This window comes from Saimiri boliviensis, chromosome 8 (assembly GCF_048565385.1).
Source record: "Saimiri boliviensis isolate mSaiBol1 chromosome 8, mSaiBol1.pri, whole genome shotgun sequence".
In the NCBI taxonomy this organism is placed as follows: domain Eukaryota; kingdom Metazoa; phylum Chordata; class Mammalia; order Primates; family Cebidae; genus Saimiri; species Saimiri boliviensis.
Genome location: NC_133456.1, coordinates 10,442,267 through 10,469,894, shown reverse-complemented (window position 1 = coordinate 10,469,894; position 27,628 = coordinate 10,442,267). Strand labels below are relative to the sequence as shown.

At 40.9% G+C, this 27,628-nt stretch overlaps 1 protein-coding gene across 8 annotated transcripts in view; it reads left to right on the top strand.

Moving 5' to 3' along the window:
* The window catches only part of DOCK3 (dedicator of cytokinesis 3), a 656,527-nt gene that overhangs the window by 534,566 nt on the left and 94,333 nt on the right, over nucleotides 1-27,628 (top strand). For all 8 annotated transcript variants that reach the window (XM_074403778.1, XM_074403777.1, XM_074403779.1 and 5 more), the window contains exons 20-23: nucleotides 202-285; nucleotides 1,303-1,403; nucleotides 17,948-18,029; nucleotides 23,819-23,989. In XM_074403778.1, the coding sequence (XP_074259879.1) occupies nucleotides 202-285; nucleotides 1,303-1,403; nucleotides 17,948-18,029; nucleotides 23,819-23,989 (438 nt within the window). The remainder of the gene's footprint in view (nucleotides 1-201; nucleotides 286-1,302; nucleotides 1,404-17,947; nucleotides 18,030-23,818; nucleotides 23,990-27,628) is intronic.

Below are 27,628 nucleotides of genomic sequence, written 5' to 3'. Positions count from 1 at the left end.
TATAAGCCAACACCTCAAGTCCACCTAGTTATCACTTAGCTAGGTGGAGGCTCAGGGTACTAGATGATTTTTAAGTGGTATTTTGAGGTCCTAAGAGATCTTTCACCTTTTTATGGGAAGTTAAATTCATTGGTTTGTGGAAGTTAGACTGTGCATATAAGGTCCTGAGACCTGAGCCCTCTGCTTTTTATGTTGTTTCAGTTTCTGCAGGACATCTTAGATACACTCTTTGTGATTTTGGATGATAATACAGAGAAATACGGCCTGTTGGTTTTTCAGTCACTGGTAAGTCACTTTCCTGACTGTTTACTTTTATTTATTATTCCTGTCATATATTTCAGAAAATTTAAGGGAAGCAATTTATTAGAGTGAATCAGCACAAGATATAGATGTTTCCAATAGAAAAGGGACTGGGTGTTGTTGCCCCAGGAAGACCAACCAACCTACCAGGCAAATCAAATTTGAAGAATCTAGCATAATCAAGTCTAGACCTTGGCTTTGTAGTTTCTGGATCTTCAGTCTCATCACTATTGCAGTATTGCCTGGCCCCTGAAATAGTGACTTCCATGAGGTCAGAAATCCAGAGAGTAATAGAAGAAATCAAATGGCCCACTTTTTCTCTTACAAAGTAGGATATAATCATCATGAAGAGAGTTCCAGAGTTTATGCAGTTGTTTCAGAACCAGTCTCAGAAAGTTGGTTAATGAAAATAGATGGTGCATTTTGCTTAATATATCCAGTCCCACAGAGAGCCATACATTCAAGGAGAGTTAGATACTCCAGTTGGCCTGATAGATGGGGAGCAGAGGTGAGAGTTGCAATGGGTACGTGCATAGTTTGCCCCTCCAGCTCTTCTTCCTAATTTCCCTGTCCACCAGCCCCATTTCTGAAGGCCACAGCCTTTCATAGGCTGATTTGGCTCAGAGAACAGGCTTTTTTTCTTCTCTTTTCCAAGTTTTTGGGGATACTTTATTGTTTATGCCATCTACACACATGTTGTTTTGCATTTCCCTGATCTATATTGTACCACCCAGCATTATTGTGAAGGGAGAGGCTCACAGTAAACACAGAAAGTGACTGATGAGCCCGGGTCTGAATTAGGAGGCTGGGGTGTTTGAAAGAGAAAAGGCAAGACAGAAATACAGACATAGAATGGAAATCTTACATTTACTACCTGTAGGGAATGCTAGAAAAAAACAGTGACAATTTGCCATTCTTTGGAGAAGGAAGATTCTGTTTCTTACTGGGAATAGATCTGAGGCCTCCAGTGAACCCTGATGACTTGCTGTCCATATCTCCCAGGTGTTCATCATCAACCTGCTCCGAGACATCAAGTATTTTCACTTTCGACCTGTGATGGACACATATATCCAGAAGCACTTTGCTGGAGCTCTAGCATACAAGTAAGTTTCTTTTATCATCATTAAGTCTTGTGTTTGAGCAGAAATATAGGCTTTTAAAAAGTTTAGCTGTAACCACCATTTTAAAAGTTCAGCTGACTTTTTAAAAACCTTATATTTTTGTAATAAAATACACATAACATAAAATTGACAATCTTAACTACTTTCTGAGTGTAGGGTTCAGTGACATTAGTATATTCACATCATTGTACGACCATCACCAGAACTCTATTCATCTCCAGAACTCTTTTCATGTTGCAAAACTGAAACATTGTTAATTGTTTAAAATAACTCCCCCCAAAACCTAAAATGCAATGAAAAAATAATAATAATAACTCCCCATTCTCCCCTCCCCATCCTCTGGCACCCACCACTATTCTACTTTCTGTCTCTATGAATTTGACTACTCTAGATACCTCATTTAAGTGTAATCACAGTATTTGTCCTTTTGTAAGTAGCTTATTTTACTCAGCATAATGTCTTCAAGGCTCATCCATGTTTTAGCATGGGTCAGAATTTCATTCCTTTCTAAGACTGAATAATGTTCCGTTGTATATATTTACCACATTTTTTAATTCATCCATTCACCCATCTGTGGACACTTGAGTTACTTCTGCTTTTTAACTGTTGTAAATACTGCTATGAATATTGGCATACAAATATCCCTTCAAGATCCTGCTTTCACTTCTTTTGGGTTTACACAGAGATGTGAGATGGCTGGATCATATAGTCATTCTATGTTTAACTGTTTGAAGAAACACCATAGTATTTTCCATAGCAGTTGCATTGTTTTACATCCCGGCAGTGCACAAGGGTTCCAGTTTCTCCACATGTCACCAACACTTGCTGCTATTTTCTGGGGTTTTTTTCTTTTCTTTTCTTTTCTTTTCTTTTTTTGAAACTGCCTCACTCTGTCACCCAGGTTGGAGTCCAGTGGCATGATCTTAGTTCAGTGCAGCCTCAAACTTCTAGAATAAAGTAATCCTCCTGTCTCAGCCTTCTGAGTAGCTGAGACTACAGGTGCATGCCACCTGCCTACCTAATTTTTTTAACTTTTTTTTTTTTTTTTTTTTTGCAGAGAAGGGGACTTGCCATGTTTCCTAGGCTGGTCTCAAACTCCTGGCCTCAAGCAGTCCTCCTGCTCCAGCCTTCCAAGGTGTTTAGAGTATGAGCATTGAGCCACCACACCCAGCCTTTTTGTTTTTTTAATTTGTTTTTTAATTTTATTTTAAGTTCAGGGGTACCTATGCAGGTTTGTTATATAGGTAAATTTGTGTCATGGAGGTTTGTTGTACAGATTATTTCATCAGTAAGTATTAAGCCTAGTACCCGTTCGTTATTTTTCCTGATCCTCTCCCTCCTCCTGCCCTCCACCCTCTGATAGGCCTCAGTGTGTTTTGTTCCCCTCTATGTGTCCATGTGTTCTCATCTTGTAGCTCCCACTTAAAATTGAGAACATGTGGCATTTGGTTTTCTGTTTCTTTGTTAGTTTGCTAAGGATAATGGTCTCCAGCTTCATCCATGTTCCTGCAAAATACATGATCTCATTCTTTTTAATGGCTGCATGGTATTCTATGGTGTATATGTGCCACATTTTCTTTATCCAGTCTACCATTGATAGGGATTTAGCTTGATTCCATGTCTTTGCTATTGTGAACAGTGCTGCAATGAACCTATGAGTGCGTGTATCTTTATAATAGAATGATTTATATTCCTTTGAGTTTATATGCAGTATTGGGATAGCTGGGTCACATGATAGTTATGTTTTTACGTCTTTGACTGCTTTCCACAATGGAAAGCACTCCCATCAACAGTATATAAGCATTCCTTTTTCTCTGCAACCTCACCAGTGTCTGTTATTTTTTGACATTTTAATCATAGCTATTCTGGCTGGAGCGAGATGGTATCTTGTGGTTTTGATTTGCATTTCTCTAATAATCAGTGATGTTGAGTCTTTTTCATATGATTGTTGGCCTTTGAAAACTCAGGTCCCTTGTCCAATTTTTTATGGGGTCATTTGGGTTTTTTTAAAAAATAAATTTAAGTTCCTTATAGTTGCTTTGTCAGATGCATAATTTGCAAAAATGTTCTTCAGTTCTGTAGGTTGTCTCCTTATTCTGTTGATAGTTTCTTTTGCTATGCAGAAGCTCTTTAGCTTAATTAGATCTAATTTGTCAATGTTTGCTTTTGTCACAATTACTTTTGGTGTCTTTGTTATGAAACCTTTGCCCATTCCTATGTCCAGAATGGTAATGCCTAGGTTGTCTGCCAAGGTTTTATAGCTTTGGGTTTCATGTTTAAGTCTTCAATCCACCTTGAGTAGATTTTTGTATGTGACGTAAGGAAGAGGTCCAGTTTCAGTGTTTGGCATGTGATTAGCCAGTTATTCCAACGCCATTTATTGAATAAGGGGTCCTTTCTCCATTGCTTGTTTTTGTCAGCTTTGTTGAAGATCAGATAGTTGTAGGTATGCAGCCTTATTTCTAGGCTTTCTATTCTGTTCTGCTTGACTATGTGTCTGTTTTTGTACCAGCACCATGCTGTTTTGGTTACTGTAGCCCTGTAGTATAGCTTGAAGTCAGGTATCATGATGCCTCCATCTTTGTTCTTTTTGCTTAGGATTGCCTTGGCTATTCAGGCTCTTTTTTCATTCCATATGAATTTTAAAATAGTTTTTTTCCAGTTATGTGAAGAATGTCAATGGTATTTTAATAAGAAGAGCATTGAATCTATAAATTGCTTTGGGCAGGATGGCCGCTTTAAAGATATTGAATTTTTCTATCCGTGAGTGTGGAATGTTTTACTGTTTGTGTCATCTCTGATTTCTTTGAGCAGTGTTTTGTAGTTCTCCTTGTAGAGCTCTTTCACCTCCTGGTTAGCTGTATTCCTAGGTATTGTGTGTTGTGGGGAGAGGGGCAATTGTGAATGGGATTGCATTCCTGATTTGGCTCTTGGCTTCACTGTTGTTGGTATATAGGAATGTTGGTTGTTTTTGCATGTTGATTTTGTATCCTGAGACTTTGCTGAAGTTGTTGATTAAGGAGCTTTTGAGCTGAGACTGTGGGGTTTTCTAGCTATAGAATTAGGCTGGAGTGGAGTGGCACGATCTTGGCACAATGCAACCTCTGCCTCCTGGGTCCAAAGGATTCTTCTGCCTCAGCCTCCCGAGTAGCTGGGACTACAGGCCTGGCTAATTTTTGTATTTTTAGTAGAGAAGGGGTGTTTCACCATGTTTGCCAGGCTGGTCTCAAACTCCTGGCATCAAGTGATCCACCCACCTCAGCTTCCCAAAGTGCAGGGATTACAGGCATAAGCCACCACGGCTGGCCGATAAAACCTAATTGATTGTGGTGGAAAAGTTTTTTGATATGCTGCCGGATTTGGTTTACCAGTATTTTGTCGAGGGTTTTTGCATCAATGTTCATCAAGGATATTGGCCTGAAGCTTTGAGTTGTTGTTGGTTGTTGTTGTATCTGTGCCAGGTTTTGGTATCAGAATGATGCTGGCCTCATTTCTTTGTGTGTTTGGTACAATTAGGCTGTGAATCTGTCTGGTTCTCACCTTTTTTTTTTTTTTTTTTGGTAGGCTGTTATTGACTCAAGTTCAGACCTTATTATTGGTCTGTTTAGGGATTTTATTTCTTCCTAGTTCCCTCTTGGGAGGGTGTTTGTATCCATGGATTTATTTATTTATTCTAGATTTTCTATATGCATAAAGGTGTTCATAATATTCTCTGATGGTTATTTGTATCCCTGTAGGATCAAAGGGAGTATCACCCTTTTCCTTTCTGATTGTATTTATTAGAATCTTCTCTTTTTATTCTTTTATTAGTCTAGCTAGTAGTCTATCTATTTTATTAATTTTTTCAAAAAACCCTCCTGGATTTATTGATATTTTAAATGTTTTTTTATGTGTGTGTCTTAGTCTCCTTTGGTTCAATTCTGATTTTGGTTATTTTATGTCTTCTGCTACTTTGGGGATTGGTTTGCTCTTTGTTTTCTAGTTCTTTTGGTTGTGACATTAGGTTGTTAAATTGAGATCTTTCAAACTTTTTGATTTGGCATTTAGTGCTATAAATTTCCCTCTTAACACTGCCTTACCTGTGTCCCAGAGATTTTGGTTTGTTGTATTTTTATTCTCATTAGTTTCAAAGAACTTGTTGATTTCTGCCCTGCCTTAATTTCATTATTTATTCAGAAGTTATTCAGGGGCAGGGTATTCCATTTCCATGTAATTTTATGGTTTTGAGTGAATTTCTTAGTCTTGATTTCTAATTTGATTGTACTTTGGTCTGAGAGAGTATGATTTCAGTTATTTTGCTGAGGAGTGTTTTGTGTCCCAATTGTGTGGTCAATTTTAGACTATGTGCCATGTGGCAATGATACAAATGTATATTCTATTGCTTTTGAATGGAGAGTTCTGTAGATGTCTATCAGGTCCATTTGATGTAGTGCTGAGTTCAGGTCCTGAATATCTTTGTTAATTTTCTGTCTTGATGATTTGTCTAATACTGTCAGTGTTGGTGTTGAAGTCTCCCTCTATTATTGTGTAGGAGTCTAAGTCTCTTTGAAAGTCTCTGAGAACTTGCTTTATGAATCTGGGTGTTCCTGTGTTGGGTGCATATATACTGTAATACCCTTCGTCTTTTTTAATCTTTTCTGGTTTGAAATCTGTTTTGTCCGAAATCAGGATTGCAAGCCCTACTTTTTTTCCATTTTCCATTTGCTTGGTGGATTTTTCTCCATTCCTTTATTTTGAGCCTATGTGTGTCACTGCATGTGAGATGGGTCTCTTTGAAGACAGTATACCAACGGGTCTTGATTTTTTATTCAGCTTGCCACTCTGTGCCTTTTAATTGGGAAATTTTGCCAATTTCCAAAGTTAGTATTGATATGTGTTGATTTGATCCTTTATCATGGTGTTAGCTGATTATTTTGCAGACTTGTTTATGTAATTGCTTTATAATGTCATTGGTCTGTGTACTTGTGTGTTTTTGTCATGGCTGGTAATGGTCTTTTCTTTCTGTATTTAGTGCTTCCTTCAGGAGCTCTCGTAAGGCAGGTCTCGTGGTAACAGATTCCCTTAGCATTTGGTTTTCTGAAAGGGTCTTATTTCTCTTTTGCTTATGAAGCTTAGTTTGGCTGGATATTGAATTCTTTGTTGGGATATAGAGATCCAAGATGGCCGATTAGACACAACTCCAGCATATAACACCCAGTGAGAGAGATGCAGAAATCCAGAGATCTCCTAGCTCCAACCGAGGTATCAGGTGCATTTCAGTAGGTCTGGTCCAATGGTGAGCAAAGCCCACTCAGGGCAGACCAAGGTAGGAAGGGGTGCTGCTTCACCCAGAAAGTGCATCTGACCAGCTAGTGGGAGGCTCCCCCTCTGGTACTCTGGTCCAGATACAGCGCTTCCCCCAAAGCCTCAGCAATACACAGAACAGGGGATCTTTGCCAGTCAAGCACCAGGAATTACAAGCACTGAGTTGAATAAGAGCCTGCAGACTAAGCTATACCCCCTTTCCCCACCCATAGAGAGAGGGAGCTGTAAGCAAGAGCATCTGGGCAGGCCCCTACCCCATGACCAGAGAGAGAAGAAGCCAAAAGCGGGAGATGGCAGGGTGTGGCTGCGTGGGTTCCTACCCTCCCCCACAAACCCCAAAGGGCTGAAGCTCTCACTCTAGTGGGTTGCATAGCCTGTGCCACAGTCTGAGATGAACCCTGAATGATCCAGCCCAGTGGAGGAAGGGTACAACCCACCACTAGAGGGGTGGGACTGGGCTACATGTTTTAACAAAAAACACAGGAAGCCTACATAGCAGCGGGACAGCGTTCATGACAACCCAGCAGCACCTACAAGTCAGTGGAAGAGGCGGGCCTAATCTCCCAATATAAAGAAAAAAGACACACAAAGCTTCCCTAGTAACCTGAAGGAGTCCCTGGAAACCCAGTAGGACCTCCACAGATGGAAAAGCGACCTCATCAAGTAGCTCCCTCACACCACAGCCAGGTAAATCCACAAAGATGGGGGAAAAAACAGTGCAAAAAAGATGAAACCATCAAAGACCAGAACACCTATTCTCCTTCAGAGGATCACAACTCCTCAACAACACAGGATCACAACTTGACTGAGGAGTGCAATGAATTGACAGAAACAGGCTTCAGAAGGTGGATAATAACAAACTTTTTTGAGCTAAAGGAACACATTCTGACTCAATGCAAAGAAACCAAAAACCTTGAAAAAAATGTTAGACGAAATGCTAACTAGAATAACCAGCTTAGAGAACAACATAAATAACTTGATGGAGTTGAAAAACAAAGCAGGAGAACTATGTGAAGCAAACACAAGTTTTAATAGCTGAATGGATCAAGCAGAAGAAAGGATATCAGAGATTGAAGTTCAACTCAATAAAATAAAAAGAGAAGGCAAGAGAAGAGAAAAAAGAGTGAAAAAAAATGAACAAAGCCTCCAAGAAATAGGGTATTATGTGAAAAGACCTAATCTATGCTTGATCAGCATACCTGAATATGATGGGGAGAATGAATCCAAGCTGGAAAACACACTCCAGGATATTATCCAGGAGAACTTCCCAAGCCTAGCAAGGCAATCCAAATTTCAAATTCAGGAAATACAAAGAACTCCACGAAGATATTCCTCAAGAAGAGCAACCCCAAGGCACATAATTATCAGAGTCACCAGGGTCAAAATGAAGGGAAAAATGCTAAGGGCACCCAGAGAGAAAGGTGAGGTCACAGAGGGAAGCCAATCAGACTCACGGCAGATCTCTTGGCAGAAACCCTACAAGCCAGAAGAGAGTGGGGGCCAATATTCAACATCCTTAAAGAAAAGAACTTTCAATCCAGAATCTTATATCTAGCCAAACTAAGCTTCATAAGTGAAGGAGAAATAAAATCCTTTACAGACAAGCAATTATTGACAGATTCTGTCACCACCAGACCGGCTCTACAAGAGCTCCTGAAAGAAACACTAAGCATGGGAAGGAACAAGTACCAGCCACTGCAAAACCAAACCAGTTGGCAAACACCAAAAATGCAATGAAGAAAATGAGTCAAATAATGGGAAAGAAAACCAGCCAGTAACAAAATGGGAGGATCAAATACACACATAACAATATTAACATTGAATGTAAATGGCCTAAACGCCCCAATCAAAAGACACAGACTGGCAAACTGTATAAAAAGTCAGAACCCATCAGTGTGCTATATTCAGGAAACCCATCTCACATACAAAGACACACATACACTCAAAATAAAGGGATGGAAGAAGATTTACCAAGCAAATGGAGAATAAAAAAACATAGGGGTTGCAATCCTAGTCTCTGATAAAATGGACTTGAAACCAACAAAGATCAAAAGAGACAAAGAAGGACACTATATAATGGTAAAAGGATCAATCCAACAGGAAGAGCTAACTATCCTAAATATATACACTCCCAATACAGGAGCACCCAGATACATAAAGCAAGTTCTTAACAACCTAAAATGAGATTTAGACTCCCACACAATAACAGTGGGAGACTTCAACACTTCACTGTCAATATTAGACAGAACAATGAGACAGAAAATTAACAAGGATATCCATGACTTGAATGCAGAGCTGGACCAAGCAGACCTAATAGACATATACAGAACGCTCCACCCCAAATCCACAGAATATACATTTTTCTCAGCACCACATTGCACTTACTCTAAAATTGACCACATCATTGAAAGCAAATCACTCCTCAGCAAATGCAAAAGAACAGAAATCATAACAAACAGTCTATTAGACCACAGTGCAATCAGACTAGAACTCAGGATCAAGAAACACACTCAAACCCGCACAATCACTTGGAAACTGAATAACTTGCTTCTGCGTGTCGACTGGATAAACAATGAAATGAAGGCAGAAAAAAGATGTTCTTCAGAACCAACCAGAATGAAGACACAACTTACCAGAATCTCTGGGACACCTTTAAAGCAGTGTTGAGAGGGCAATTTATAGCAATAAATGCCCACCAGAGAAGAGAGGAAAGATCTCAAATTGACACCCTATCATCAAAATCGAAAGAGCTAGAGGAGCAAGATCAAAAAACTCAAAAGCTAGCAGAAGACAAGAAATAACCTAAGATCAGAGCAGAACCGAAGGAGATAGAGACACCAAAAAAACCTTCAAAAAATCAATGAATCCAGGAGCTGGTTTTTTGAAAAGATCAACGAAATAGACAGACTGCTAGCCAGATTAATAAAAAAGAAAAGGGAGAAGAATCAAATAGATGCAATAAAAAAACGATAAAGGGGATGTCACCACTGATCCCACTGAAATACAAACTACCATCAGAGATTACTACAAACAGCTCTACTCATCTAAACCGGTAAACCAGGAAGAAATGGATGAATTCCTAGACACTCGTACTCTACCAAGACTAAACCAGGAGGAAGTTGAAACCCTGAATAGACCAATAACAAGGGCTGAAGTAGAGGCAGCAGTCAATAGCCTACCAACCAAAAAAAGTCCAGGTCCAGACAGGTTCACAGCCGAATTCTACCAGACATACAAAGAGGAGCTGGTTCCCTTCCTTCTGAAACTGTATCAAACAATACAAAAGAAGAGAATCCTGCCTAACTCATTTTATGAGACCAACATCATCCTGATACCAAAACCAGGCAGAGACTCAGCTAAAAAAGAAAACTTGAGGCCGATATCCATGATGAACATCGAGGCAGAAATCTTCAATAAAATACTGGCAAAAAGATTGCAACAGCACAACAAGAAGCTTATCCATCATGACCAAGTAGGCTTCATCCTGGGGATGGAAGGCTGGTTCAACATACGCAAATCCATATATGTAATCCATCACATAAATGGAACCAAAGACAAAAACCACATGATTATCTCAATAGATGCAGAGAAGGCCTTCGATAAAATTCAACAGCCCTTCATGCTAAAAACCCAATAAACTAGATATTGACAGAACATATCATAAAATGATAAAAGCTATATATGTCAAACCTGTAGCCAATATCATACTGAATGGGCAAAAGCTGGAAGAATTCCCTTTGAAATCAGGCACTAGACAAGGATGCCCTTTCTCACCACTCCTATTCAACATAGTATTGGAAGTTCTAGTCAGAGCAGTCAGACAACAAAAAGAAATAAAAGGTATTCAGTTAGGAAAGGAGGAAGTCAAAGTGTCTCTATTTGCAGATGACATGATTGTATATCCAGAAGACCCCATCGTCTCTGCCCAAAATCTTCTCAAACTGATAAGCAACTTCAGCAAAGTCTCAGGATACAAAATCAATGTGCAAAAATCACAAGCATTCCTATATACCAATAACAGACAGAGTCAAATCAAGAGCGAACTCCCATTCACAATTGCTACAAAGAGAATAAAATACCTACGAATACAACTAACAAAGGATGTAAAGGACCTCTTCAAGGAGAACTACAAACCACTGCTCAACAAAATAAGAGAGGACACAAAGAGATGGAGAAACATTCCATGCTCATGGTTAGGAAGAATCAATATCATGAAAATGGCCATACCGCCCAAAGTAATCTATAGATTCAATGCTATCCCCATTAAGCTACCAATGACCTTCACAGAACTGGAAAAAACCACTTTAAACTTCATATGGAATCACAAAAGACCCTGCATAGACCCTGCATAGCCAAGACAATCCTAAGCAAAAAGAACAAAGCTGGAGGCATTATACTGCTGGACTTCAAACTATACTACAAGGCTACAGTAATCAAAACAGCATGGTACTGGTACCAAAACAGAGACCTAGACCAATGGGACAGAACAGAGACCCCAGAAGAAACACCACACATCTACAACCATCTGATCTTTGACAAACCCGGCAAAAACAAGCAATGGGTAAGGACTCCATGTTTAATAAATGGTGTTGGGAAAACTGTCTAGCAATGTGCAAAAAGCAGAAACTGGACCCCTACCTGTCACCTTACACTAAAATTTACTCCAGATGGATTAAAGATTTAAACATAAAACCTAACACCATGAAAACACTAGAAGAAAACATAGGCAAAACCATCCAAAACATAGGCATAGCAAGGACTTCATGACTAAAACACCAAAAGCAATGGCAATAAAAGCCAAGATAGACAAATGGGATCTAATTAAACTCCAGAGCTTCTGTACAGCAAAAGACACCATCATTAGAATGAATCGGCAACCAACAGAATGGGAAAAAATTTTTGCAGTCTACTAATCTTACACAGGGCTAATATCCAGAATCTACAAAGAACTGAATCAGATTTACAAGGAAAAAAAACACACACACACACACAAACAACCCCATTCAAAAGTGGGCAAAGGATATTAACAGACACTTTTCAAAAGAGGACATATATGAGGCCAATAAACATGAAAAATGCCGATCATCACTGGTCATGAGAGAAATGCAAATCAAAACTACATTGAGATATCATCTCACACCAGTTTGAATGCAATCATTAAAAAATCTGGAGACAGCAGATGCTGGAGAGGATGAGAGGATGTGGAGAAATAGGAACGCTCTTACACAGTTGGTGGGAGTGTAAATTAGTTCAACCATTGTGGAAGACAGTGTGGTGATTTCTTAAGGATCTAGAAACAGAAATGCCATTTGACGCAGCAATCCCACTACTGGGTATATACCCAACGAACTATAAATCGTTCTACTATAAAAACACATGCACACATATGTTCATTGCAGCCCTGTGTACAATGGCAAAGACCTGGAATCAATCCAAATGCCCATCAGTGATAGACTGGACAAAGAAAATGTGGTACATATGCACCATGGAATACTACACAGCCATAAAAAACTATGAGTTCGTGTCCCTTATAGGGACTTGGATGAATCTGGAAACCATCATTCTCAGCAAACTGACACAAGAACAGAAACCCAAACACTGTTATGTTCTCACTCGCAGGTGGGTGTTGAACGAGAACACGTGGACTCAGGGAGAGGAGCATCACACACTGGGGACAGTTGGGGGGGATAAGGGAGAGACAGCGGGGTGTGGGAAGGGAGGGGAGGGTGAAGAGGGATAACATGGGGAGAAATGCCAGATATAGTATGCACCTAAAGTAAAATAAATTAATTTTAAAAAATTCTTTGTTGGAATTTCTTTTCTTTAAGAATGTTGAATATTGGCCCCCAATCTCTTCTTGCTTGTAGGGTTTCTGCTGAGAGGTATGCTTTTAGTTTCATGGGCTTCCCTTTGTAGGTGACCTGATCCTTCTCTCTAATTGCCTTTAACACTTTTTTCTTTGGTTTTGACCTTGGAGAATCTGATGATTATGTGTCTTGGAGATGATCTTCTTGCAAAGTATTTTTCTGGGGTTCTCTGCATTTCCTCAATTTGAATGTTGGCCTTTCTAGCTAGATTGGGGAAGTCTTCCTGGATGATATCCTGAAATATGTTTTGTAAGTTGGCTTCTTTCTCCCCATCTCTTCCAGGGACACCAGTGAGTTGTAGATTTGGTCTCTTTACATAATCCCATATTCCTCGGTGGTTTTGTTCATTTATTTTCATTCTTTTTTCTCTGTTCTTGTCTGACTGTCGTATTTCAGAAGGCCAGTCTTCAAGCTCTGAGATTCTTTCCTGAACTTGGTCTGTTCTACTGTTAGTACTTGCAATTGCATTCTGAAATTCCTCTAGAGTGTTTTTCAGCTCTATCAGGTCAGTTAAATTCTTTTCTATATTAGCTATTTTGTCTGTCAGCTCCTGCATTGTTTATCATGATTTTTAGCTTCCTTGGACTAGCTTTCAGCATATTCCTGTAGCTCAATGATCATCATTCCTATCCATATTCTGAATTCTATTTCTGTCATTTCAGCCTTTTCAACCCTGTTTAGAATCCTTGCTGGAGAGGTGATGCAGTCATTTGGAGGAAAGAAGGCACTCTGGCTTTTTGAGTTGTCAGGGTTCTTGTGCTCGTTCTTTCTCATCTTTGCGGTCTTCACCCTTCAATGTTTGAGGTTGCTGTCCTTTGGATGGTTTTTTTTCCCCTTTATCCTATTTGATGGCCTTGAGTGTTTGATTGTAATATAAAGTGGATTCAGCCAACTCGATTAATTTCTGGAACATTTTAGGGGACAGTGCTCAACTCCCAAATTCTGGACTGTGCATTCTAACACAACTTAGGGACTTGTATTGGGCCCCAACTTTGTTCTCTAGCTCCTCAAGGTTAGGAATCCACTGTACTAGGTAGGGTGAGATGCTCCCAGACTGCTGGCCACTCCACTTTGGCTGGCTGGTGTAAGCCCAAGTGTTTCATAGTGCAGTGACAGCAGGATCTGTCCCCATTCACATGTGCCAGTAGCAGTGGGTATAGCAGCTGTGCCAGAGTGCAAGCAGGTTGCGGGGAACCTGCCTCCCTGCAGGTGTTCACCAACATGACAGAGGCAACACAGCTGGGCAGGGCTATGGCCCCTGCTGGCAACTTTTGTGCAGTCACAGTAGAGGTGGTGTTAGTGCTGGGTTGGGACACTGGTGGGCACAGGCCTGGATGCTTTCTCTGTGTCCTGCAAGCAGAAGTGGTCATTCAGGATAGAGGAGGATCTGCTGTTCTCTGCAGTGTCAGGGTAAGGGTGGGGCACTGGCAGGGCAGAGCTGGCTGGGTCTGTGACTTCCAAGGCTCCCATCTGCAATGGCAGTGGGAGCAGGGGGCCAGCTGCCCTCCCACATCCTAGCCCATTTTTTAATGAAAAAATGAAAGCAAAACATTCCAGTGCAGACACAAGCCAGTAAAGCATTGTGGGGAGTTGCTATGGGTCCTGGTAAAGCTGAAGTAAGGGAAGGGAACATGTGGGCTGGTGCATGGCGTAGGGTTGCCCCAGTGGAGCTCTTCCCCACTCAAGCACAATCTGTGTAGAAACTGTGGTGTGGGACCCCCAGGTCACCTGAGGCTGCCTTGCAAGCAGGCATGGCCACACTCGGGCCCCAGTAGAGGCCAGCTGACCAAGGGGTGCTCAAGTTAGACTAGCCCCATCTGATGGGCAAGACCACCCTGCAGAGTTCAGGACCAACAATTCCCCTAGTCTGAAGTCTCCCATGGAAGCATGGGAATGGCCTAGGGGAATGGCCATCCCTGGCTGTGCACCACTACAGATGCTCCCGCACCAAACCCTCTGGGCTGGACATCAACTGGCTTGCTACCCCTACAACTTCTCTGAGCAGCTCTCCCTGCCAAGTCAAGGGCTCTCCTTCTGCCAGGGTTCCAGAAGCCATTGGTAAGAGCAAGTTGCTTCTTAATAGTTCAACTCACCTTTCCTCCAGAGCCATTGAGGGCCAGGCTATTTTCTGTCGGGTTTTGTTTTTTTTTTTTATAATAGCCACCCCAATGGATGTAAAGTGCTATTGTTTTGTTTTTTATTTGTGTTTCCTTAATTATCTTCCTTGGAGAAATGTCTATTCAAGTCTTTCACCCATTTTTTTAAAAGAGGTTATCGTTGAGTTATAGGAGTTCTTCATATATTCTGGATATTATCCCCTTATCAGTTATATGATTTATAAATATTTTTCCCAGTCACTGGGTTGCCTTTTCACCTGTTGATTGTGTCCTTTGAGGCACAGAAGTTTTTAAAATTTTGTTGCAGTCCACCTTATCTATTTTTTGTTGTTTGCCTATGCTTTTGGTGTCATTTTCAAGAAATCATTGCCTAATGTCACAAAGCTTTCTCCTATCTTTTCTTTTAAGTGTTTTTATTATTCTGGCCCTTACATTTATGTCTTTGATCCATTTTGAGTTGATTTTTATATATTGTGTAAGGTTAAGTGTCTGACTTAATTTTTTTTTTTTTTTTTTTTTGCATGTGGATATCTAATTTCCCAGTTCCATTTATTGAAGCTGCCTTTTCCCCACTGAATGGTCTTGGCATTCTTGTCAAAAGGATGGCACCTTGGCCCCTTGACCATAAATGTGAGGCTTTATTTTTGGCCTATTTTATTCCATTGTTTTATAAATCTGTCTTTATACTAATTCAACATTGTTTTGATTGCTGTAGCTTTGTGGTAAGTTTTGAAATCAGCAAGTATGAGACCTGCAATTTTATTCCTCTTTTTCAATATGTTTTTGGCTATTCCAGCTCACATGTGCTTCCGTATTAATCTTAGGATGGATTTTCTTTTCTGCAAAAAAATGCCATTAGAATTTTGTTAGGGATTGCATTGAATCTGTAGATCACTTTGGCTAGCATTTACATCTTTAATAACAACATTAAGCCTTCTAACTCATGAATATAAGATGTATTTCCACTTACTGATATCTTTTATTTCTTTAAGCAACATGTATAAAAGTCTTTTGTCTCCTTAGTTAAATGTATACTAAATATTTTATTCTTTTTGATGCTATTGTAAATGGAATTGTTGTCTTAATTTCATTTTCAGATTGTTCGTTGTTAGTGTATAGAAATGCATTAGAAATGCATTTGATTTTTTGTGTTGATTTTGTGTTCTGCAACTTTACTGAATTTATTTATTAGTTCCAACAGGTTTTTGGGGGGATTCTTTAGGATTTTCTATATATAAGATTATGGCATCTGAAAACAGAGCATTTTACTTCTTCCTTTTCAATTTAAATGTCTTTTATTTCTTTTTCTTGCCTAATTTCACTGGTTAGGACTTTCAGTACTATGTTGAATAAAAGTGCCAGAAGTGAGCATTCTTATCTTGTTTCTAATCTTAGAGGAAAAAGGTTTCAGTCTTTTACCATTCTGTTTGATGTTAGCTATAGGCTTTCAGCTGATATTTCAAACTATAGTTTGTTACATAGTTGCCATACTTTTACTTCTAGGAAAGGATGGTAAAGCTGCTAAAAATGCCTTGCTTTTTCCATGAGAAACATTTGAATAGCTAAAATAGCACCCACAAAAATCATCAAAGAATATTGAAAGACAATCCATAAAAGAGATTATATAACTAGTGAACAAATATGAGAAATACAGCTTATCTAAGACCATTAAAGCAAGCCAGGCATGGTGGCTCATGTTTGTAATCCCAGCACTTTAGGAGGCTGAGGTGGGTGGATCCCTTGCAGCCAGAAGTTCAAAACCAGCATGGCCAATATGGTGAAACCCCATCTCTACTAAAAATACAAAAATCAGGCAAGCATTGTGGTACACGCCTGTAATACCAGCTGCTTGGGAGGCTGAGACACGAGAATTGCTTGGACCCTGGAGATGGAGGTTACAATGAACCAAGATTGTGCCATTGCACTCCAGCCTAGGCAATGGAGCAAGTGTCTGTCTCAAAAAAAAAAAAAAGAAGAAGAAGAAAAGAAAAGAAAAAACAAATAAGACCATTAAAGCAATAAGAAATCACTTTTTTTTTTTTTTTTTTTTTTTTTTTGAGACAGATGGAGTCTTGCACTATCGCCTAGGCTGGAGTGCAATGGCGCAATCTCAGCTTACTACAACCTTCGCCTCCCAGGTTCATGTAATTCTTCTGCCTCAGCTTCCTCAGTAGCTGAGATTACAGGCGCACACCACCACACTCCTATAATATTTTGTATTTTTAGTAGAGATGGAGTTTCACTGTGTTGGCCAGACTCATCTTGAACTCCTGACCTCATGATCCACCCACCTCAGCCTCCTGAATTGCTGAGATTACAGGCGTGAGCCACTGCACCCGACCAGAAATAACCATTTTCTTATATGGAATTAACATAATTATTGAAAATGTAAATAAAACCCAGTGGTGGCAAGTCTATGGTGTCACTGGAACTCTGATACTTTGATGTCACTTTGGAGAGCAAACTGTTCTGTGTGCTTTATATGCATCGTTCTACTAGTATTTACAGTAACTTTGAGATATACTATTCCCCCGTATTTTAATTGAAGAGAACAAGACACAGAGGGATTAAATAACTCGTTCAAGGATACAAAACTAGATATTGATAGGCCCCAGATGTGACCACGGCCTATACTCCTGACCTCTGTGCTCTGTTGCTGTATAAATGTGCAGCCCTTCTGACCCAGTAATCCCATTCCATTCAGATGTCTTAGTCCTAAGGAAATAAGATAGATGGGATAGAGCAGGGGTTGGGACTGCATACTTTTATTCAGAGTCTACTATTAACTATCTGGTGTTGGATGTTCTGAAAACCTAGCAATTTAAGACAAGACAAAAATATACATTCAGTCTGGGTCTTTAGGAAAACTTTTTTTTTCAGATGGGGTCTTGTTTTGTTGCCCAGGCTGGAGTGCAGTGGCGCAATCATGGCTCACTGCAGCCTTTACCTCCTGGATTCAATTGATCCACCTGACTCAGCCTCCTGACTAACTGGGACTACCAGCACATATGCCACCAGTGATTTTAGTTGCTAATTAAAATGTGGCAACTCCTATGGACAAAGAGTGTTGTTTGGTCTCAGGTGACCTGAATATTCCAAAGCTGTAATGGACCTATCACTCCTTTCTAGCTCATCAGCAGAATATTATTTCCTATTTGCCCAATTCAAGGCTACAGACATTTCAAGCTGCATTACTTTTGAATTAAAGTGGGGTTTCTGGAATTGTTCTCTTTCCCAGGGAGCTCATCCGCTGTTTGAAGTGGTATATGGACTGCTCAGCCGAACTGATTCGGCAGGACCACATTCAAGAAGCTATGCGGGTAATGTACTAAACTCTCCATGCATAAGAGGCCCACTCCTGCAATTATTTGTGAGTAATCTCAGGGATATAATGTGCAGGACAAATGTAGACATCACAGTACACTGGCCTGCTTTCAGGAACGACTGTCTTGATCCACATAATTTCTCTTTCCTTATCTTGATTTTGTCCTAGAAAGCCTTTATTCCTGATAATTTTATCTTGAAGAAAGAAGAAGGGATGATGTGCGCATGACTCCTGTCCATCCTCCCTTGCCTGATTTTTTACCCATAGTGTCAGTCCTTCCTTCCACTGGCTAAAATATTGTGACTTCTTCTAAGCCAATGTTGGTAGCAACATTGATTAAATTAGGATCTAATAGTATTATCTTTTTTGGTAGTTTACTAAGCATTGATTTTTTGAACTGTTTTAAGCAAAAAGAGCTGAGTGGATGCACTGTATGTGGATTTGTTTTGAACAAGATAATCTTAAATTTGTGGTCTTAGGAAGAACCTCTGGTCTTCCATGGTCGTGACCATTGCCAGCATCCCTGCTTGGACAGGTTCTCTGACAAGGCAGCCCCTTGCATTGCTATGTAGCTCCAATTGACAGGGAACTGTTCTCATTGTGAGTTAACTCCACTGTCTGGTAACGTCTTTTCATGGCTACTGCTTCTGCTGTAAAGAAAAGCAAAGTAGTTTTGCTTTATTTCTGTCCTCTTTTAATATCATGTCATCTGCACCAAGTACTGAACCTGTGTTTTTGTATTTTCCACATCGTTAGCATGTGTAACAGAATGTTTTCCCAAGCATTATAAAACTGAAGGAGCAAAATCAAATCATAGATTTGCATTTACTCTGCCTATTCTTTGCACATTCTGTAAAAAATCTGAGGCTACAAGGCTCATTTCTATCTTATTTCATGCAAATGTCTACTGAGCACTACTATCTGTCTTAGGGGCTAAGATGCAGTGATGAATAAGACCAGCGCATCTTCTTGAAGAACACATCTGCAGTGTCCTAAGGGGAGTCAGGCACAAACACAAGTGTAGAGCAGGGTGCTGAGGCATGTGAGGAAAGGGCCTGGGTTCTCTTCTCAGAACTCTAGCACCTGTCAGGTGCCTAACACAATATTTGAAGGGATAAAAGTTGAGTTAAATGCAAAAGATTCTATATGAGCCTAAAAAATAATTGCCTAAGCATACTGGAGAAGGCAACACAGAAGTTATTTTCTCCTAAAAATTATTCATTTATTCATTCAGTTAGTCAATGTTGCTTGATACTTACCATGCTTCAGATACTGTACTAACCGCTGGAGATTCAGCAGGGGCCCAAACAAAAATGGCTAGGGCTTCATAGTACTTTCATTCAAGTGGGGAAAGACGTACAATACATGTAAAACAGATAAATACATGTATTTATCCTAATTCTAATGTTGCCACCAACATTGGCTTACAAAGTCAATTAAAAAAAAAAAAAAAAAAAAACACAACTAAAAAACTCGGCTGGCCATGGCAGCTCACACCTATAATCTCAGCACTATGGGAGGCCGAGGCAGGAAGATCACCTGAGGTCAGGAATTCACAATCATCCTGGCCAACATGGCGAAACCCCATCTCTACTGAAAATACAAAAATTAACCGGGCATGGTAGCATGTGCCTGTAATCCCAGCTGCTCGGGAGGCTGAGGCACAAGAATTGCTTGAACTTAGGAGGCAGAGGTTGCAGTGAACTGAGATGGTGCCACTGCACTCCAGCTTGGATGACAGAGCAAAACTTCATCTCAAGAAAAACAGCAACAACAACAAAACAACTTGATCAGTACTATAAAGGAAATAAACAAGATCATGGAACAGACTGGCTGGAAAGAAGGGTTTACTTCAGATCAAGGGTTTGGGAAAGCTTCTCTAAAGGAGGTGATCTCTGAGCTGAAGTCAGTATTAAGAGTTGGAGAATGAGCACTCCAGGGTGAGGAACAGAACCTTTAAAAGCCTAAATGGGAAAGAGCTTGGTTTTTGTTTTGTTTTGTTTTTTTGTGACAGTCTCACTTACTCTGCCGCCCAGGCTGGAGTGTAGTGGCCCGATATCTGCTCAGTGCAACCTCTGCCTCCTGGGTTCAAGTGAAATTGTCCTGCCTCAGCCTCCTGAATAGCTGGGATTACAGGCATGTACCACCATGTAGCTAATTTTTGTATTTTTTTTGGAGGTGGGTTTTCACTGTTTTGGCCAGGCTGATCTCGAACCCCTGACCTCAGGTGATCTGCTTGTTTTGGCCTCCCAAAGTGCTGGGATTATAGGCATGAGCCACCAGGCATGGCCAAGAGCTTGAGTTTTTGTTTTTTTGTTTGTTTATTTGTTTGTTTGTTTTTGAGACAGAGTATCACTCTTGTTGCCCAGATGGAGTGCAGAGGCATGATCTCTGCTCACTGCAGCCCCTGCTTCCTGGGTTCAAGTGATTCTCCTGTCTCAGCCTCACAAGTAGCTGGGATTACAGGTGTGTGCCACCATACCTGGCTAATTTTTTGTGTTTTTAATGGAGACAGGGTTTCACCATGTTGGCCAGGCTAGCCTCAAACTCCTGACCTCAGGTGATCCACCTGCCTCCACCTCTCAAAATGCTAGGTTTACAGGTGTGAACCACCACACTAGCCCCAGAGCCTGGGTTTTTAAGGAAGCAAAGGCAACTGATAGGACTAAAGTGGGAGCTTTCAAATGCTATACTGGATATAGAAGAAGATGATAAGGGAGAACTCAGCCTATTTCCAAAGGGTCTTGCTAAATCAGCTGAGTTGATGACAGGGCCATTTATGGAGGTACAGAATTCTGGGAAAGATAAGGTTTGGGTGGGGAGAAGGAAGAATTCCCTTTGGGGGAGCATTTTTCTGAGGTGTTTTCATATGTATTCTCACCATTTCAAACCTGTTCTCTAAAACATCCAACACTAAGTTTTTATCAGGCCATTTCCCCTTCTTCATCAGATTGCAGTTTAAAAGTCTCCTTCACCCAAATAGTAAGTTTCCATTTAATCCTGTTTTCCCCCATCTTCATAGGACACATGCTCCTGGCCTGATACTTCTTATTCCAATATCAAAAACTATGGACCAGGAAACTTCTTTAATACCTTTGATTCACTATTATCTTGCCACTCATAATCTTATCTCTTCCTTTCACCTTCAGAATCATAACCTTAAAAAAAGTTCTATTAAAGAAGGTGAAAATAAAAAGTTCATTATTTCTTTCTTGGTTATATTGTTTGTTCACAATGTGAGAGGCATGTCGGGGTTGTCATTCTGGGTTTTAGGGTGGCTCGTCACAGGCATTCCAGAACAACAGCACACCTTACAATGCTGAGCTGTATCAGTTCCTTAGCAAGTAGCCACCAGGAAGGAAGAGAGGGTATGGTGGATCTTCTTGTTGATACAAACATGGTAATAACTTTTAGGATCTCTTCTTCTTACAGTTTTATTAACTTAAGCAAAAATGGACAGGGCAGCTACTTCAGCCACAGTTAAGTGCTCCGTTGTCTCTACACAGTATTAGGAGCACCTTTAAACCTTGAACAAATTCCACAGGCTCCACCCCTCACCTCCTATTTTACTTTTCTGCCCCACTCTCCTTCCCCAGTTGAATCTGTCAGAGGTGGCCAGCATCATCTGGTCCTGACCAAGATGGTGCTGATCCAAAAAATCAAGAGGAGTGGGGAAGAGGGAAGTCAGGTACTGAGGGATGACTGGAAGTGGGCTTATTTTCCATGTCCTTATCTAGGTTTGCATGGAGACTTCTCTGACACCAGCCCTGTGCTTCTCTGCTAGTTGTCTTATATTATGTGGCCATTTAATAGAGGAACCAAGCTCTCATGCCCAAAAGGCGCAAGTTAGTTGGCTGTCTGGTTCTGCCTCCCTGAAACTGGTGGATGTTTCATGCCACTCATTACATCTCCTGTGGTAGCTTTTTCAAACTTAAAAAACAAACAAAAAATACCTTTTTAAAATTAGAGGCGTAGTATGGAGCACATAATTAGATTTGCCTACCTCTCAGGTGTCCTAAGATTTCACTTTTGAAAAAAAAATCTAGTTTATTTTCCTGTCTTTATTTCCAGTGCTCCACGTAATTGCTGATCCTTCCTGTATCTTCCTGGGCTTGGCATACGGCAATAAGCTACTCAACAAGTTCATGTTCTAATTCTATGCGTAATCCATTTTTTATAAGTCTTTCCAGGTTTTAGCATACTTTTCATTTTCTGTGTGACTTGACTGAGGAAGCCATCCTGGCTTTTTTAGGTTGCTCCAAGGAGATCTATTCTGTCCTTTACCTATAAGGATTCTAATCCCTACCTATAAGGATTCCAGGGTTTCAGTCCTGACCCTGTCCCTCTTTTGTCCTCTGCTGAGCCCAGCAAGCCATCTTAATCATGCAAAACCAAAATACCTGAAGGGGAAGGTCAGACCTACTACCCAGCCATTTAGTTTGGGAAATGCAAATATTTATTTTATTTGTTGTGTTAGAAAATACCTCCTACTTCAGTGACTTCAAACTGGCATAACCTAATAACTGAAGCTGGCTCAGAAGTGTATACTCTCTGCTTCATGGGCCTGAAGACATTTGCAGGCCGGACTCTGCCCCTGCTCTAGGATGTCACCACAATATATACATACTAGAGCAGGGCAGAGTCCAGCCTGCAAGTGTCTGGGTTTAGAAATTAACAGATCTTTCAAGTTCTTTACAGACTAGGTATTAAAAAGCTACTAGAACAGAGGGTGTAGCATTTATGGAAATGAGGCTGCACAGTAATTTCTTCTACAGAATCTTCTGGTATAAGCCCTGGAAGATACGTTATTCTAAACTAGCATTCCCCAGTGCCACCTGAATTTTGTATGTGCCTCAAAATACTAAGTTCTTCTGCTTTTCCAAACCTTCTAACAGATGGATAGATCATGAAAGGAGTTTGGAAATTATCTTCTGTTTTATATTTCAAGTACCTAACTTCTGTTTGTTTCATCCTTGAATGAGTTTCTCTCCATTATCTCTGCCTTTTCAGTGTATGGGAAATTTGTGGCATTTCTTTGAATAGAAAACATAGTCTTGGGTCTTGAATTTGTTCTCTTAAAAGAGAATTACTCTGTAAGCCTGGGCCAAGCAGCAGGAACTCCTCAGAATCAGATTCTGCTCCCAGACTTTTGCAGGATCTTCATCTTGTACTATTTATGAACTGTCTATGGCAGATGTCTTGGTGAGAAGAGAGTAGATGGTGGGTATATCAGGCCTGTCAGCTGCTGTGCAGCCTGGGACAAGCTTTCTTCAGATTTCTGTGATCCCTGGTGAAAAAGGAGGAACTGTGTCAAGCCCCAGCTATTATCTTAAAGATGCAGGAGACTCCTAAGGCTGAGGACCCCTGAGTCCTTTAGGACACTTGCTTCTTGCAATAAACCTGAATGTTTCTTACATCCTTGTCTTTTGATCCTTTTATTTCCAAACCTGAAAAAAAAATGCAGATAAACATTTTTTTTAATTCTGAATGTTCTTGAATTCAACTATTTCTAAAACAGTCTGTGGCTCCTTAATTCCAGAATCTCAGAAAACAGTTTTGAAATTATTTAATGATTCTTTCAATAAGAAGATAGCTGCTGCTTGGTGACAATTTAGATATTTGGGAAAAAGTTTTAAAAAATAAAGTGCCTATCTCCATAGTTCGAATTGCCCATCACCTGATTTTATTGTTGAAACTTCTGTTACTTTGCCCTTTGTTTTCTGTTATATGAGTTCCTAGGCATCTTCAACACCTCTCCATCACTTTTTCTCGTGCACTTTCCAGGCCTTGGAGTACCTTTTCAAGTTCATCGTACAGTCACGAATCCTGTACTCACGAGCTACTTGTGGAATGGAAGAGGAACAATTCAGATCCAGTATCCAAGAACTTTTCCAGTCCATCCGGTTTGTGCTAAGTCTGGACAGCAGAAACTCAGAAACACTCCTTTTTACTCAGGTTCGTATGCTTCAGGGAAGCTTTGTTCCTGGGTTCCTCTTTCTTAGCGGTAATTTCTTTGTCCTCTGGTTTTCAGCGTTGAAGAAGCCTTGCCAGGATCATGTGTATTGGGTAAGGGGTGATTTACAAGGAAATACCTGATATAATAAAATACTACTTTTACTGCAAAGCTGGCTGTGCCACAGCTGCCAGATGTAAAACAGCTCAGTGGCTTTATGTTGGAGAAGCAGTGCCAATTTGTTCTTGTGAACAGCCTTTAAACCAAATTTATTTAGCTACCACTACTTAGTTTTTTATGAATGTCTCATTCACAGGAGATATTCAGAATATATAGGGAATTTTATTTCCTGATTAATCATTGTATTAAAGAAAATTGGCCAGGTGCAGTGGCTCACTCCTATAATCCTAGCATTTTGGGAGGCCACGGCAGGCAGATTGCTTGAGCTCAGGAGTTCAAGACCAGACTGGGCAACATGGTGAAACCCCATCTCTACTAAAAATACAAAAAATTAGCTGGGCATGGTAGCATGCACCTGTAGTCCCAGCTACTAGGGAGGCTGAGGCAGGAGAATTTCCTGAACCCAGGAGGCAGAGGTTACTGTGAGCCAAGATCGCACCACTGCACTCCAGGCTAGGCCACAGAGTGAGACTCCATCTCAAACAAACAAACAAAAAAGAAAATTTAGATTAGTATTTGTCCATTCCAGAAGTTGAATAAAATAATTTGAAAAACAGTAGGAATAACTAGGAAGCTTTGGCTAAGAATTAAGATTAGATTAGGATCAGAAGGCTGATAAGATGGCAGAATAGGAACAGCTCCAATCAGCAGTTCCCAGCGAGATCAACACAGAAAGTGGGTGATTTCTGTATTTCCAACTGAGGTACCTGGCTCATCTCATTGGGACTGGCTAGACGGTGGGTGCAGCCCATGGAGGATGAGCTGAAGCAGGATGGGGTGTCACCTCACCCGGGAAGCACAAGAGGTTGGGGATCTCCCTCCCCAAGCCAAGGGAAGCCATGAGGGACAGTGCCATGAGGAACAGTGCATTCGGGCCCAGATACTATGCTTTTCCCAGAGTCTTTGCAACCCACAGACCAGGAGATTCCCTCAGGTGCCTACGCCACCAGGGCCCTGGGTTTCAAGCACAAAACGGGGCAAGCATTTGGGCAAACACCAAGCTAGCTGCAGGAGTGTTTTTTCATATCCCAGTAGAGCCTGGAATGCCAGTGAGACAACCATTCACTCCCCTGGAAAAGGGGCTGAAGGCAGGGAGCCAAGTGGTCTAGCTCAGCAGATTCCACTTTCATGAAGCCCAACAAGCTAAGATCCACTGGCTTGAAATACTTACTGCCAGCACACCAGTCTGAAGTTGACATGGGATGCTTGAGCTTGGTGGGGGGAGGGGTGTCCGCCATTACTGAGGCTTGAGTAGGTGGTTTTCCCTGCTCACAGTATAAACAAAGCCTCCAGGAGGTTAGGACTGCGGGGCTGCTAAGCCGCTGTAACCAGACTGCCTCTCTAGATTCCTCCTCTCCAGGAAGGCCATCTCTGAAAGAAAGGCAGCAGCCCAATCAAGGGCTTATAGCTAAAACTCCCATCACCCTGGGAAAGAGCACCTGGAAGAAGGGGCAGCTGTGGGCACAGCTTCAGCAGACTTAAATGTTCCTGCCTGCCAAATCGCTCCAGAAGATATCTCAGCACAGCGCTCAAGCTCTGCTAAGGGACAGAATGCCTCCTCAAGTGGGTCCCTGACCCCCATGCCTCCTGACTGAGAGACACCTCCCAGCAGGGGTCAACAGACATTTCATAAAGGAGAGCTCTGGCTGGCATCTGGCAGGTGCCCCTCTGGGATGAAGCTTCCAGAGGAAGGAACAGGCAGCAATCTTTGCTGTTCTTCAGTCCCTGCTGGTGACTCCCAGGCAAGCAGGGTCTGGAGTGGACCTCCAGCAAACCCCAGCAGACCTGCAGCAGAAGGGCCTATCAGACGGAAAACTAACAAACAGAAAGGAATAGCATCAACATCAACAAAAAGGACATCCACACAGAAACCCCATCCAACGGTCATCAACCTTTTGCCACTAACATCAAAGACATCAAAGTCCAAAAATAGATAAATCCACGAAAATGAGGAAAACCAGTGCAAAAAGACTGAAAATTCCAAAAACCAGAACGCCTCTTCTCCTCCAGAGGATCACAACTCTTTGCCAGCAACGGAACAAAACTGGACAGAGAATGAGTTTGATTAATTGACAGAAGTAGGCTACAGTGAGCTGTGATTGCACTACTGCACTTCAGCCTGGGCAACAGAGTGCGACCCTGTCTCAAAAACAAACAAAACTGCCTGGGCCAGCTAATCCATTACCTTTCCACCCAGCCTTACCCTAAAACAAATCAAGAATTTATTTCCCCAGTCAAAAGGGAGGCATTTTTTCTTACAAAATGAATGTCAGAATTTTTATCTAATGGATTATAGTTCTTCAAGTTTTTGAAGCTAAATATTATGTCAAAACCTGTCAGCAAAGATCAGACAGCCTCTCTCATGCCCAGTCATTCAGGCACTGCCAAGTATATTGTTAGCCCAAGTATATATTTAAACTCTTGTCTTATTTAAGTTTAAAATAGTCTACTTTTTGCCTCTGTGTTGCCTTTCAAGACCAGTTGCCTATAGATTTCTCAGCCCAGAGGACAGGTGATCAATTGGGAGTACCTCAAGGCTTCCAGGTGCCTCTGTAAGGAAGACTCCTTCTATGATCTCCTCTCCTAAGTAACTTAAGCTATTCATCTTTCTCTTCCGTTCCCTTCCTACAGCCAAAATATGGAGAGATTAGAGGTAGCTAGCAAAGCAATGCAGATATGCTTTCTGGAGACTTGGTAACACAGTAATCTTCTATACTGAATGACACACTCCTACCATATCAAGATAAATAGCTTACATCTGGCCTCAGCTAAGACCTGTGTGAAGATCAGAACTTCTTTGGTGCAAGGCTTATGTTTCCTGAGTTTCACAACTCTCAATATATATATTATTCAGTTAGACTTTATGTCTTTGATTATGACCGCTAGAAGACATCAGGGTGTGAGAGTCCTTCTGTCCTGGTGTCTAAGTACAGGGAATTTTACCACCTAAGAGAGCAAATGAGTTATTGTTTGTTATTGATTATAAAGCACCTACTTCACCACTCCTTTGTCTTTTATATCTAAGCTGCTAACGGTATGTTTTGTTCTGGTTTTCATTACTCCAAAACAATCTTTTTTATATTCCAGGTAGTTATAAATCCCTGATAGAATTCAGATAGATAGATGGATGGATGGATGGATGGATGGATGGATGGATGGATAGATGGATAGATAGATAGATAGATAGATAGATAGATAGATAGATAGATGGATAGAATTCATATAAGTTCTGCATTTGGGCCTGGCCTGAACAAAGACCACAGCACAAGCCTGTTTCCCATGGCATAAATTTTCACTCACTCTAAGCCAGTGTCTTTTGCCTGATGGAGCATCAAGAAAACAGCCTTTCCTCCCCAACCTGCCATTTGGGAAGGGTGCATTCTCCTCTTTTTTCTCAAGATAGCACTTCATTTCTCTTTGTAAATCTTGAGTTAATGGCATAAGGGGAGTGAGAAGTGAAA